General features: G+C 33.6%; 1 protein-coding gene across 3 annotated transcripts in view; it reads right to left on the bottom strand.

Annotated features, from left to right (window-relative positions):
• Nucleotides 1-12188, bottom strand: part of LOC126976998 (SH3 and multiple ankyrin repeat domains protein 2) — a 281852-nt gene that overhangs the window by 169743 nt on the left and 99921 nt on the right. For all 3 annotated transcript variants that reach the window (XM_050825630.1, XM_050825631.1, XM_050825632.1), the window contains exon 3: nt 4489-4645. In XM_050825630.1, the coding sequence (XP_050681587.1) occupies nt 4489-4632 (144 nt within the window). In that variant the 5' untranslated portion in view covers nt 4633-4645. The remainder of the gene's footprint in view (nt 1-4488; nt 4646-12188) is intronic.

The following is a 12188-nucleotide window of genomic DNA, read 5'->3' as shown; positions in this document are numbered from 1 at the left end:
CGATATCGTTTTGCCTTAACGTGACGCTTTTTTTTGAATTCTTTAAACTTAAAAAAGGCTTCAGATAACGTTTCCTCTTCATTCGAATAATTTCTATGTTTTCTGATATTGTTAGTCGTTTTTTTGGACATCTGCGTATTATATATTATAATATACTGTAGTTGATAAATAACTCATTATCCGTGACTTCACTTGTTAAGGCTCGCACTGAAAACCAGCATGATGCTGGAAGACCTTTGGTCACACGTGACACTATATTTAGTATACATTCTTGTTTTTTTTTACTTATCAGTGTAATCATGTAGATTAATTTAATTAGTTTTAAGGTTTATTGTAGTGTTCATTGTAGTGTAGTAAATAAATAAAAAAAAAACTTTCTTTCTTTCAATAATACACAAAGGACGGGATAAAGTATAACTGCAACTTCGTGGAGTCGTGGGATTCATATTGAAATTGATAATGATAATAAGAAATTAGTTAGTACCTATAATACTAGCTCATATACTTTAAATGAATCATACAAATGCAAATGTGCTGGTTCATCTTAATATGAAGCCCTACATTAAATTTGTCTTACTTGTCGTTGAGAGAAAACATGCTATATTTTTCGTAGAATTATATTTCCACAAGCGGTATATGTTTATCGCAATCTACTTTTACGAGAAGTGGTCTATCGGTCGTGAATATATTACTGTCAGTGGTGTACATATCAATGATATATTAAAGTTTTTTTTTGGACTTGTTTGCTCAACGCCATGTTATTATGCTAATTCCACCATTAAGGTTTCCGTAGAAACAGAACTTACTAAGCAAAATATATTATTAGTTTTGTTTAATCGTGTTGAAGGTGCATAATTTTTGTTTTTTTTTTTTAGTACTATAACCAATTTGATTACTAAGGAAAATAAGGGACGAGACGAGCCGGACGTTCACCTGATGGTAATTGATACGCCCTGCCCATTATTGTAATGGGCAGGGCGCATCAATTACCGCAGTGGCGCTCAGCAATCTTGTAAGACCCAAAAAAAATTTTACTACCTACGGCGCCCTTCACACCGAAACACAGTAATGCTTACAAATAACTGGTTCACGGCAAAAATAGGCGTCGTTGTGGTACCCATTATCTAGACGTCATTCTGTGCAAAGGAGCCTCCCACTGGTGATTGTAATAATGCTGTACTGATATTTGTGTTATTCTCTTACTTTAAACATTTGCCATGTCTTTTTTATGGAATAAGTCAAGAGGAGGACAAATGAGCGTACGGTATGTATGTCTTGGTAAATTTTAATCACAGCTATGATAATAATATAACTTATTCGCAAGCTTATTAAATAAAAAAGATCAAAATTATAAATAAACCTAGGGCTGAATAAATCTTGCCTCTAGGAGTGAAATATTCACATTGAAAATTCTCGTGCAATTCGTTGTATTTGCGGAGCTAGGCAAATTAAATTCTATTTGAGAAGCCGAGGAATAAGAAGTAGAAGATGGTTTGCTGATTAATATACACACAATATTGACCCTTTTGTGTTAAAACGGGAAAGTAAAAATGCTTGAAAATGCCGGATGATTAAGAGAATCACGCGTTGAAGTTTGCCATAGCATGTTAAACTGGCACAGAACTGAAGGTGTTTCGGGGCAAATAGTGCAGTTGCAGTGTGCTGAAAAATAGTTTCTATACGATAATCCCCTACGAACATCGCATTGGCTGACTCCAGGTCTAACACCTGAACAATACCCTAAAGCGAAGCTGACTGAAGTAGCAAAAATATTCATTTTACACAACAGCTACCTTGGATCCAGTCAATCAATCAATAACAACAGATGTCTATTGTAGTGAGCTTCAAACAGTGGCATATTTTTTTCTATTATTTAGACATTTTTTTCCCATGGAAAGAAAAAACAGCTTCAGTATTTTTTGAGTCTAGTTTCCAAGGGTTCTATCGAAAAAGCATAAATAGCCTTCCTATGAGGTGGCAGAAACGAATAAATATCGAGGGTACGTACTTAAATTTAATAAAGTAGATACATTATTTATTAGTTAAAATTGTTTATAACTGTTTTATGTACTTATAAATATTAACGATCAAGATACTTTATCAATCTTTTTTGATGAACCGATTTCTTTATACATACTTGTAAAGATCGCACTCTATCTTTTAAGTCGAAATGCAAAATTGCTTCTTATTTTAAAATAAAATAATGATTCATTATTATTATATAACTTCAGTTTAGTATATGAAATTTTGTTGCTTTAATTAATTTAAAACAAGTTCTATTATGTTATATTGAGAAAGCATAAGATAGTAAATGTTCTAAATATTTAACCAAACCAAGAACTCATTGAAACCGGGCCAGCACAGACCGATCGCCAGATAACCCGGTGCAATGTTAATTGCATACCGATCAGATCGGACGCAATCAAATATACGAACTTGTTGCCATTACGAAATATTGCTTAACAGATGTCTACAGTTGCATCTAGAAGCAATTTATTACAACTTACAAGATTTACGCGTACCTTCTATACATTTTTCAAGATTGTCGGCGACTTAAAAGTAGTAAGTTACATATAATATGTTTCCAGATTTACTAACTATGTTTTTAATATGATTGGCCTCGTATTTTTTAATGAAACAAGACAGAAAAATATTTGTTTTTTGTTATTCGTTGCTAAAATAGAAATGATAAAAAATCTATTTATTACTCCGTAGTAAGAATTTAATTACATTTGCAATTAAGGTTTGAGATTTATAATAATGATGTATTAGAGAATTTTAGTTCGATAACCTGTCGCGGTTGACTCAGATACCATTACGTTTAGTAAATTTTTAATATAAAATTACGTTCCTTGCGTCGTTTTTTTACAAACAAATTTGTTATTAATCTTAGGCATTATTACATGTAGATAATTCTTGTCTTAATAAGTAAGTATATCATTCCAACGTAAGCATTTGAAGATATCTTAGATTGAAACAAACAGGACATTTACCGACAACTTTTCTTCCTGAAAACTTTTTTTAATGTTTATTTTTTGCAACTTACAACCCATGCGAAAGACACTCTCTACGGGTGCGTAGAGAGCGTCGCCAGTTTTTTCGACCTTAGTACGGGGTGCCGTACTAAGGTCGAAAAAACTGGCGACGTAAATTTAGCGAAATAGAAAAAAAAAACCGAAACTTGTTGCTTTTTTGTTGCTAATTAGTTGCTAAAAAATTATTTTTTTTGCTCTAAACGATCGCAAAAAATCGGCAATAACGCTAACTTTACGTTAAGATGGGAATCACTGAATGTAGACTGATCAATCAAGCAAATAGGGGTCAATTTGTTGCTAATTTGTTGTTGAAAGATGCTAAGAAGAAAAAAAAAATTTGATTTTGCCACGGTAGCTTAACTAACGATTTTGATGAAAACTGTGTATTACGTTGTAGTAAGAGTGATAGCACTATAATCGTGGACCAAAGCTCTATCAATTACAATTCATTAAAATTGGTTAGGTTAGGTTATGTTAGAACAGTTAAAACAACGGTGCCGAACCAAATAGTAGGCGTTTTCGGATTGCCGATTTTTTGCGATCGGTTAGAGCAAAAAAATTAATTTTTTAGCTACTAATTAGCAACAAAAAAGTAACAAATATCGGTGCTTTTTTTTTTCAATTTCGCTAATTTTACGTCGCCATTTTTTCAGACCTCCCGTACTATATCGGTTCATTTATATTGTTTGAGAGGCTCGTCAAATTTAGAAGTTATTAAGATTAAAAAAGTACAAAAACCTGTGAAGTAGGAAATAACCACTTGAAACCACGTTAGGGTTCTTTCTCTTTCTCGGGTCTCGTCTCTAAGCAGATCTTTAGTAATGTATCTGTATATGTTCATAGCATAAGAATAGCGTATATATAATTACTATAATATAAGTATTATATAAAGCCAATAATAAATTAATTGATTCATGTTAATCATTTCATTAATGAAATTTAATGTTAAGCTGTATTGAATTCGCTTGAAGAAGAATTTGGGAACAAATTCTGGCCTACATCGGTCACCTTGCCCGCCAAAACCAAATAATCCGGATAAGAATAATTGTGGTGGACAAGGTAAGTGGCAACAAGGGTATTACTACCCGATAGTATCACTTTGGAACGACACTATATTTATATACCATAGGGAGTGACAATAACATTACATATTGCAACAAAACTTGGTAAAGATCATAAATCTACATCAGTTTGCAAAAGGGGCTTTGATAGGAGGAATTGAAAGGAGCTTCTTTGTCAAATATGCTATAATATATTTCTTGAATTTGTGCTCAGTGATTACTAGTATTAATCTGGAATTTTATTGTAAAATTTAATACCAAGCCTATGAAAAAACGCTTAACTTTACTTAACTTATTGACATATAATAGCATTAGTTGTGACGGAAGACTTTCATGGACTCCCATTCAGAAATAGTGTAAGAAATCAAAAGGAAGAAGAAGTCGATACTGACCTTTGGCAAGGCGGCGAGGCACTGCTGCTTGACATCCCACACGAGCTGATCCCGGCTGAACTGGAGACTCTTCTGCACGTTGAGCTCCGGGACGTGCACCCTTACTAGCAGCCAGCCCTCGCCTTCCGAGCATTCGCCCTCCATTACGTTACGCCATCTACACAAAATATCATTTAACTTTTTAGTTACAAGGAGTACAAGGATTCATTGGAAAAGCTATAAGGCTACCGGCATTGGGGAAGTTTTTAGTCGGTGTGGATTTTGATCTGAGTCCGGCAATAATGGACCCTGCCTATTAAGTATTCGGCCTGAATACGTAAATGTATTTTTCTCCGCTCGAAAAAAAAAATTGAAAAGACTACGATACAGACTGCTATTTTATTTTCGGAAGCCATCTTATGGAGTAGTTATTAATGTTTGGTAAATTAATTAGTTTTCTACACCAACATTTATATGCATATAATATAGTAATAGTAATTGGTCAAAATCTGTCTCTAAAAAGCCTTTGTCCTATAGATTATTGGTATAAAGGTTTTTTTTTAATAATTATTATCGCCTTTGAAAAATCTATTTTAAATATAGGTTATGTCGAGAAGTCGCTACAATTCCACATAATATGAAATAGTAAAATGTGAAGGAATAACAAACTTTGAATAAAATATTAACGCCAAGTTCAGTTCTCAGCAACGAACTCGTAAACAGGGTATAAAATATATTTATTATACTTAAGACAAGTTTCTAGCTGCGTCCGGAATAAGTTCGCGGAATCTAGATGAGTCAGGAAAAGGAAAAGATTCATTAGCGCTCCTTCATATGATATCTTGGTCTAACATTTAGCGTGCCTTTTAATAAATAGTCATATCAAAAAGGTAAAAAAATATTCTTAGTAATAAAATAAGCTGCTTTCTTTCACATCTTTATGTAGGTAAGCAAAATTGAAGGATCTATTTGATAATTTCACAATTACAGCTTTTTACAAAATACATAATTATATCTTAAATAATCATTTTTTATAATACTGACTGTATACATTTTTTATTATTAATAATAATAATTAAAATCTTTATTTGCATTTGAATAAGGTAAGTTTTACAATCGGTCTTATTTTATTTAGATTACGTTTCTCTTATTCTACATACAAGGTATGCATATGTTCAGTTTTATATATAGAACCTAACCATTAAGTATTATAAACTAAGCAATACAATTATAATTCTAGTAAAACAGTATTCATGTCAAATTTAGATGTAAATTTTCCTTAAATTTAAATAGCCATTTATTGAATAATAAAAATTTTTTATTAGCCACGTTATTTATCTATTCTTAAGTTGATTACATGTCATGTCTTTTAAATGGTCCGGTAACTTATTATATATTTTTATCGCCATGTAATGAACATTTTCTTGGCAGAGTGTCATTTGACATTTGGGTACAAGTAATTTGTTTGGGTTCCAGTGTCCCTAGAATTTCTATCATTTTTTTTCTTTTGTAGCTTTTTATAAAGGGTAACCATAATTTACCATTGCCAGATCACGGTGAGGTTTAGATGGGTCACCACGTAATTAATATTTGTACGTTGTAATATTCGATCGTATTATCGTATCATAAATCTATTTATAGAACTTATATTGAGATCTGTTATTAGATATTATCTCTCACTCGGTAGCAAAATAATATATGAATTTTATGAAAAAAATGCTTTTGTTTTGGTAAGAAATGAGAGGTTATATTTTTAAATGATTGAATATTTATTACAAGATCAACCTAATTAGGCCTACAACTTAGCATAAAAGGACTTTCTTATCGGAAGCAAGAATTTAAGCCGTTATCGTGAACACACCGACGCTTTCAGATACACCTATCCGTTATCTTTTATCAGATTGTGCTTAAAATGAAACGATACATCTTGCGTAATCAATATGTACATGATAATTTAAGCTTAAAATTTAAAATTAACTGAAGAGATTAGTAATCAGATGGCAGGTACCGGGGTGTGTTCAATATCAAATGTGGATAGACTATGTTCTATAAATAAGGTACAATTTTAATATAAAATACACATAGAATCATGTATGTCTCCAAAATATTACGGACATTACATTTGCAACAGTCGTGCATTAATGCCTGGATTCTAAAAATGTATACTTAGTCTTAGTACTCTTGCCTAATACTCTGTTCAATATTTTTCTACCTGAAAGTGTGTTCGTAGGTCCACCTTTCCAGACATTTGCTTATAAATTTGTACAATCAATCTTCTTTCACCCATCGTCTCAACATGATCAAACAAATCTAACATTTTCTTCACAATAACTCTCACTACCTCTTTTTTTACAGCAGATACTCAAAATTGATTTTATGAATTAATCTTGGATGTTACAGTAAATATTTCCTTGCTTGCCATATACACACATTCCTTTCCAAGTACTAAAATTTGGTACACATAACTTTGGATTTAACTAGTTTAATAAAATAGTTCCTGGACGACCGAGCCTTGCTCGGATTTTAAAGAAGGTACAAAACTTGAACAAAAAAAAAATAGGACATCTGGATTCGCACCGGGGTCTTCTGTTTTGTCCTATCTGAGCTATTATAGCCTTGTATATAGTGGCGAAATTTACCTTTGTATTCTAATGTTATTGTAGCAGTTTCTCATTAAAACACGGATAAAACTACATTTTATTAAAATTTAAACCTAGCTAGATCGATTTCTCGCTCCCGAAACTACCTGTATACTAAATTTCAAGCCTTATTCCGTTTAGAATTCTTATTAACCATTATATAAATCAATAACAGCTACCTCAATTAGACTATACGACGAATACATGATAGGAAGCAATTAGGGTCATATTACAATAAACATCTTTATCGTGAGAAAATGTGTTTCGATATAAGCTGCATATTTTGTACGTAGATAACGAAATGTACTAATTATTACGGCAGTTATGATATTGTTATCAGGAATGTCTTATTTAGACCAAGGTGTTTATTTCGTTAATATTATTTGTGAGCATTCTATAATTTTTTTTATGGAATAGGAGGACAAACGAGCGTACGGGTCACCTCGTGTTAAGTGATCACCGCCGCCCACATTCTCTTGCAACACCAGAGGAATCACAAGAGCGTTGCCGGCCTTATGGATTTTTTTTTAACGTATCCATGAACGTACCCATGAGGAACGCATTTTTGAAGGTACCCATGTCGTATCGTCCTGGCAACACCGCACAAGGAAGCACATTCCACAGCTTTGTAGTACGAGGAAGAAAGCTCCTTAAAAACCGCACTGTGGATTACCGCCACACACGCAGATGGTGGGGATGATATCATAACTTGTGGCGTGTCGTGCGAAGGTGGAATTTGGCGGCAGGAATCAGGTTAAACAACTCTTCGGAACTCTCCCCGTGATAAATGGGGTAGAAGACTCAATGAAGCGACGTCTCTACGCAACGCCATAATTTTGTCTAAGAATACAATTGGACTGATAATTTGGATCGTTCATTAATTAAGGATACATTGAAAATTATATAGAAGTCAATAACATTGCGAATCTTATTAACTTATGCAACTCAATCTCAAACCAACTCAATATCAAATTATACTACTGCTAATATGTAGGGTAATGGCAATTGAAATGAAAATATGTGATGTTATAATAAATTTACATAAAAAAGCAGGAAGCCTGAAATGACAAGAGCTGTCTGAACTGTAGAAAGAGAGCTGACAGTTGGGGAGGAGAATAGGAGATGGCCTACAATCACAAGTGGTGAGCTTTTGGATGCGGTCCTGTGTTTTCTGCATTAAAGAAAATAAGTCAAGTAAGTATATTATAAATCTTTATTTTTGCCATGAGGTACTTACTAACTATATTTTTAGTAGTCAAAACTCTTGCATAAATACCTAACTTTAAATAAATACGACACATATTACATTAGCTTTTGTCATGATTTCAACGTATCAATTTTATTTTTATTATATTACTTTTTTATACAAGAGGAGGCAATTGGTCTAGTGGTTCACATTATGGAAAATGAATACTCATGGACAACCACAGCACTAGAAGTTAAGAGATGCATTGCAACTTTTGAAGAGCAGTACGAAAAATATGCTGATAAGTGTGCTGTCAAGAGCAAAAACAATTATACACGCCAGACTTACAGACACACGAACAAAATGAACACAGGCTTAAGTCCCTTCAAAATTAAAATTCTAACTAGCAATTTTTTCCAACAGTTTCACAAAAATATTATTCAATCAAAATAAAACAATTGTATTTATTATAACGACATTTAAGTAAAGCATATTGTAATAAGTAATAACTTTACTGTATCAATGCAAGTATCCTTAAATGGCAGCACTGGCCCAAATCAAAGGAAATATTCATGAAGTATGCGGTAATTGGTAATATAGTTGGCCTTTTTATTGGCCTTCAAATATTAATGTGTATTGGACACGTACACTGTATAGTGTATACTGGGAAATTAAACCAATTTATTATACGGTTTACTATAGTTTATAATGATTTATTCGTGACAAGATGTAGGCATGTATTCAACATTAGATTTGTATTATATATTTTACTAGCTGACCCGACAGACGTTGTTCTGTAGATAAAAAAAATACTGTTTTATAGGAATTTGCCAATAATATTTCAAAACATCAAGAATTATTTCGTCACGTATGCTCCTTGTTGTTATAATGAAATTGTTTCACAGCAGAATTGTCAAACCGTGCGTCAATAAGTTCTCTCATAGAAAATATGTCCATACATAATAAATTGAAATTAAAAGTATCCTATCTCTCAAGTTGGACCAAACTGCACTCCATGAAGTAATCCCCATTAAAATCCGTACATTAGTTTGGGAGTCCATCGCGGACAAACAACGTGTCACTTCTTTATATATATTATTACTAGGTGACCCGACAGACGTTGTTCTGTAGATAAAAAAAAATACTGTTTTATAGGAATTTGCCAATAATATTTCAAAACATCAAGAATTATTTCGTAACGTATGCTCCTTGTTGTTATAATGAAATTGTTTCACAGCAGAATTGTCAAACCGTGCGTCAATAAGTTCTCTCATAGAAAATATGTCCATACATAATAAATCGAAATTAAAAGTATCCTATCTCTCAAGTTGGACCAAACTGCACTCCATGAAGTAATCCCCATTAAAATCCGTACATTAGTTTAGGAGTCCATCGCGGACAAACAACGTGTCACTTCTTTATATATATTAGTAGCTGATCCGACAGACGTTGTTCTGTAGACGATAAACGAATACTGTTTTATAGGAATATATATATTTTTTAATTTCCGTTGAAATATTGACGGGAAGCTTTGAAATATGTGTTTTTAAACTTTGCCCGTTGAAGTTTCACTTCTACCACAGTCTTAAGAAACTCTTCCCTGCAGTCATCCCACGAAAATGTCTAGACGGGGCAATTATTGTTTTCATGAGTGGCAATAAAATCAAGTTGGGTATCATTGTCGAGAATTTCAGGAGTGTCGAGATTTTCGGGAGTGGAATTACAAATATGACACACATTTCAAGATCCAAATTGAGGGATGTGACATTTTCAAAAAATCAATATGGGTATCATTTTTGAGATTTTCGGGAGTGTCGATGGACACACAATTTTATTTCAGTCTTCGTTTCTTTTAAGTCCAGCATTTTTGGCTTCAACACCCTCGAGAATCATAAAAACAACACCCATGATAAGCAAGTTGATAATTTCATGTAGCTCCAACTTGGTTTTACATTTTGACAGCACTGTCAGTTTCAACATCCTCAAAAACTATAAAAACGACACCCATGACGAAATAATTGTCAATTTCATGCGGCCGCCACCTTGGTTTAATATTTCGACAGCACTATCTATTTCAGCACCCTCGAAAACCAAGAAAACGGCACCCGTGACGAAAAACCGAAGAGCCGAGTTCAAATAGCCGTATACCACGCAATACGCTGGCATTTTTCAAAAGATCGCAGAAACAAATAACAATGTGACACTCGACTCGTATTGACCGCAAAAACTGCTGAGGGGCCTCGTCGATGCGCATGTTTGTGTGAGTTTGTCATTTCGAACGTTTATAGGGAGTTTCCATACTGGTACATATGTCTACTGTGCTATCGGCCTGTAGAAATATAAGTGTGTGCGTGGGAGCTATGTACTTACACGTTAATCGGCTTGTTTTGGTGCTACACTGTTATGTAAGTTGACACGGAGTCCTTATTTTTTTACTAGTCCGTGATTATGATGATGCATATTTATGTTGTCTCGTCTCAACTTTAAGAACGATTTAACCTGTTATCAACACTTCTGTTCGAAGTGTTCATTATCTTTACAATAATACAGCAGGTTGAAGTGTTTTGATGTAAAATCACATCAACAATTCCACTCCGTGTGAGACACAACTTAATCATACTACAAGAATAGTACGTGACTTATCAACAACAACTATACCTGTGAAGTGTGAATCACAGTTCACACCGTTGTTTCAAGAACAAAATGGTAATGTAATACCGGAAATGTTGATCATGCAGAAGAGCTTTGCTGAATCAAAGTTCGGTCATGAAAATACTCAAAAAAAATGAAGAATTTGCCATCAATCCCATGAGGAAGCACATCTAGTGGCGTAGGTTGCACCCTTTGATATTGGGGTCCAAAGGCAATGAGCGCTGATTTTTTTTATGAAAATAAGGGACAAGACAAGCAGGTCGTTCAGCTGATGGTAATTAATACGCCCTACTCATTATAATGCAGTGCCACTCAGGATTCTTGAAAAACCCAAATATTCTGAGCGGCACTACAATTGCGCTCGTTAAGTCTCATTTGCCCAGTAATTTCACTAGCTACGGCGCCCTTCAGACCGAAACACAGTAACGTCTACACATTACTGCTTCACGGCAGAAATAGACACCGTTGTGGTACCCATAATATAGCCGGCTTCCTGTGAAAAGTAGGTAAAAGCTGTTTACGTTAAATGCGATTTTCCCTGCATCTTCTTCAAGGAAAACCCAACTTTTGACTCCTGCATTCTCTGGCAGCACTCAAGATTTGTGCAAGAGTCTATACGAGTACGGAGTCACGTTTCTAATAAATGGGGTCTTCATATGACAGACAGAAAGATCTGATCGCAGTCAGAAGCTAAATCAAACATTATCAAAAAATATTATATAGCCACCAGCATAAAACGAAACTACTGAAATATTTGCATGTCTATCAAAACGAAACATGAGCCTACTCTTAAATTTGTAACAACTTTACTTGTGAATGTTTCTGGCAAAAAAATTGATCTTTGACTTTGAACTTTTACTCAGTATAGTTTATATTTTTAACGGGCGTTTAGGCTCAGCAACATATCCTGCTGACATGAAAATTTGACAAAAACCTATCCCAAAATCACAATATCAACAAGATAAACGCTGCTCAATTCAATTTTTTTACCGACAACATTCATTTTGAAGCTGACTTAAGCCTCTTTTATTAGCTAACCAATTAAACATTAAATGAAAGTCGATATAAATAATGCAGTGAATTAATTATTTACTCCATGAATGCTTCGATGAACTTTCGTCTGAATGAAAGTGTTCACGATTTGTGGATGACACTTCCATCGCCAGTTTCAAAGAAAGCTCATGGTTGTTTCAAATGTATCGGTAATTTTAAATGAAAAAAAAAAATGTATTAAAAGACGCATA

Source organism: Leptidea sinapis, chromosome 43, assembly GCF_905404315.1.
Source record: "Leptidea sinapis chromosome 43, ilLepSina1.1, whole genome shotgun sequence".
In the NCBI taxonomy this organism is placed as follows: Eukaryota; Metazoa; Arthropoda; class Insecta; order Lepidoptera; family Pieridae; genus Leptidea; species Leptidea sinapis.
The sequence above is the reverse complement of the archived record's forward strand: the minus strand, read 5'-3'. Positions and strand labels throughout refer to the sequence as shown.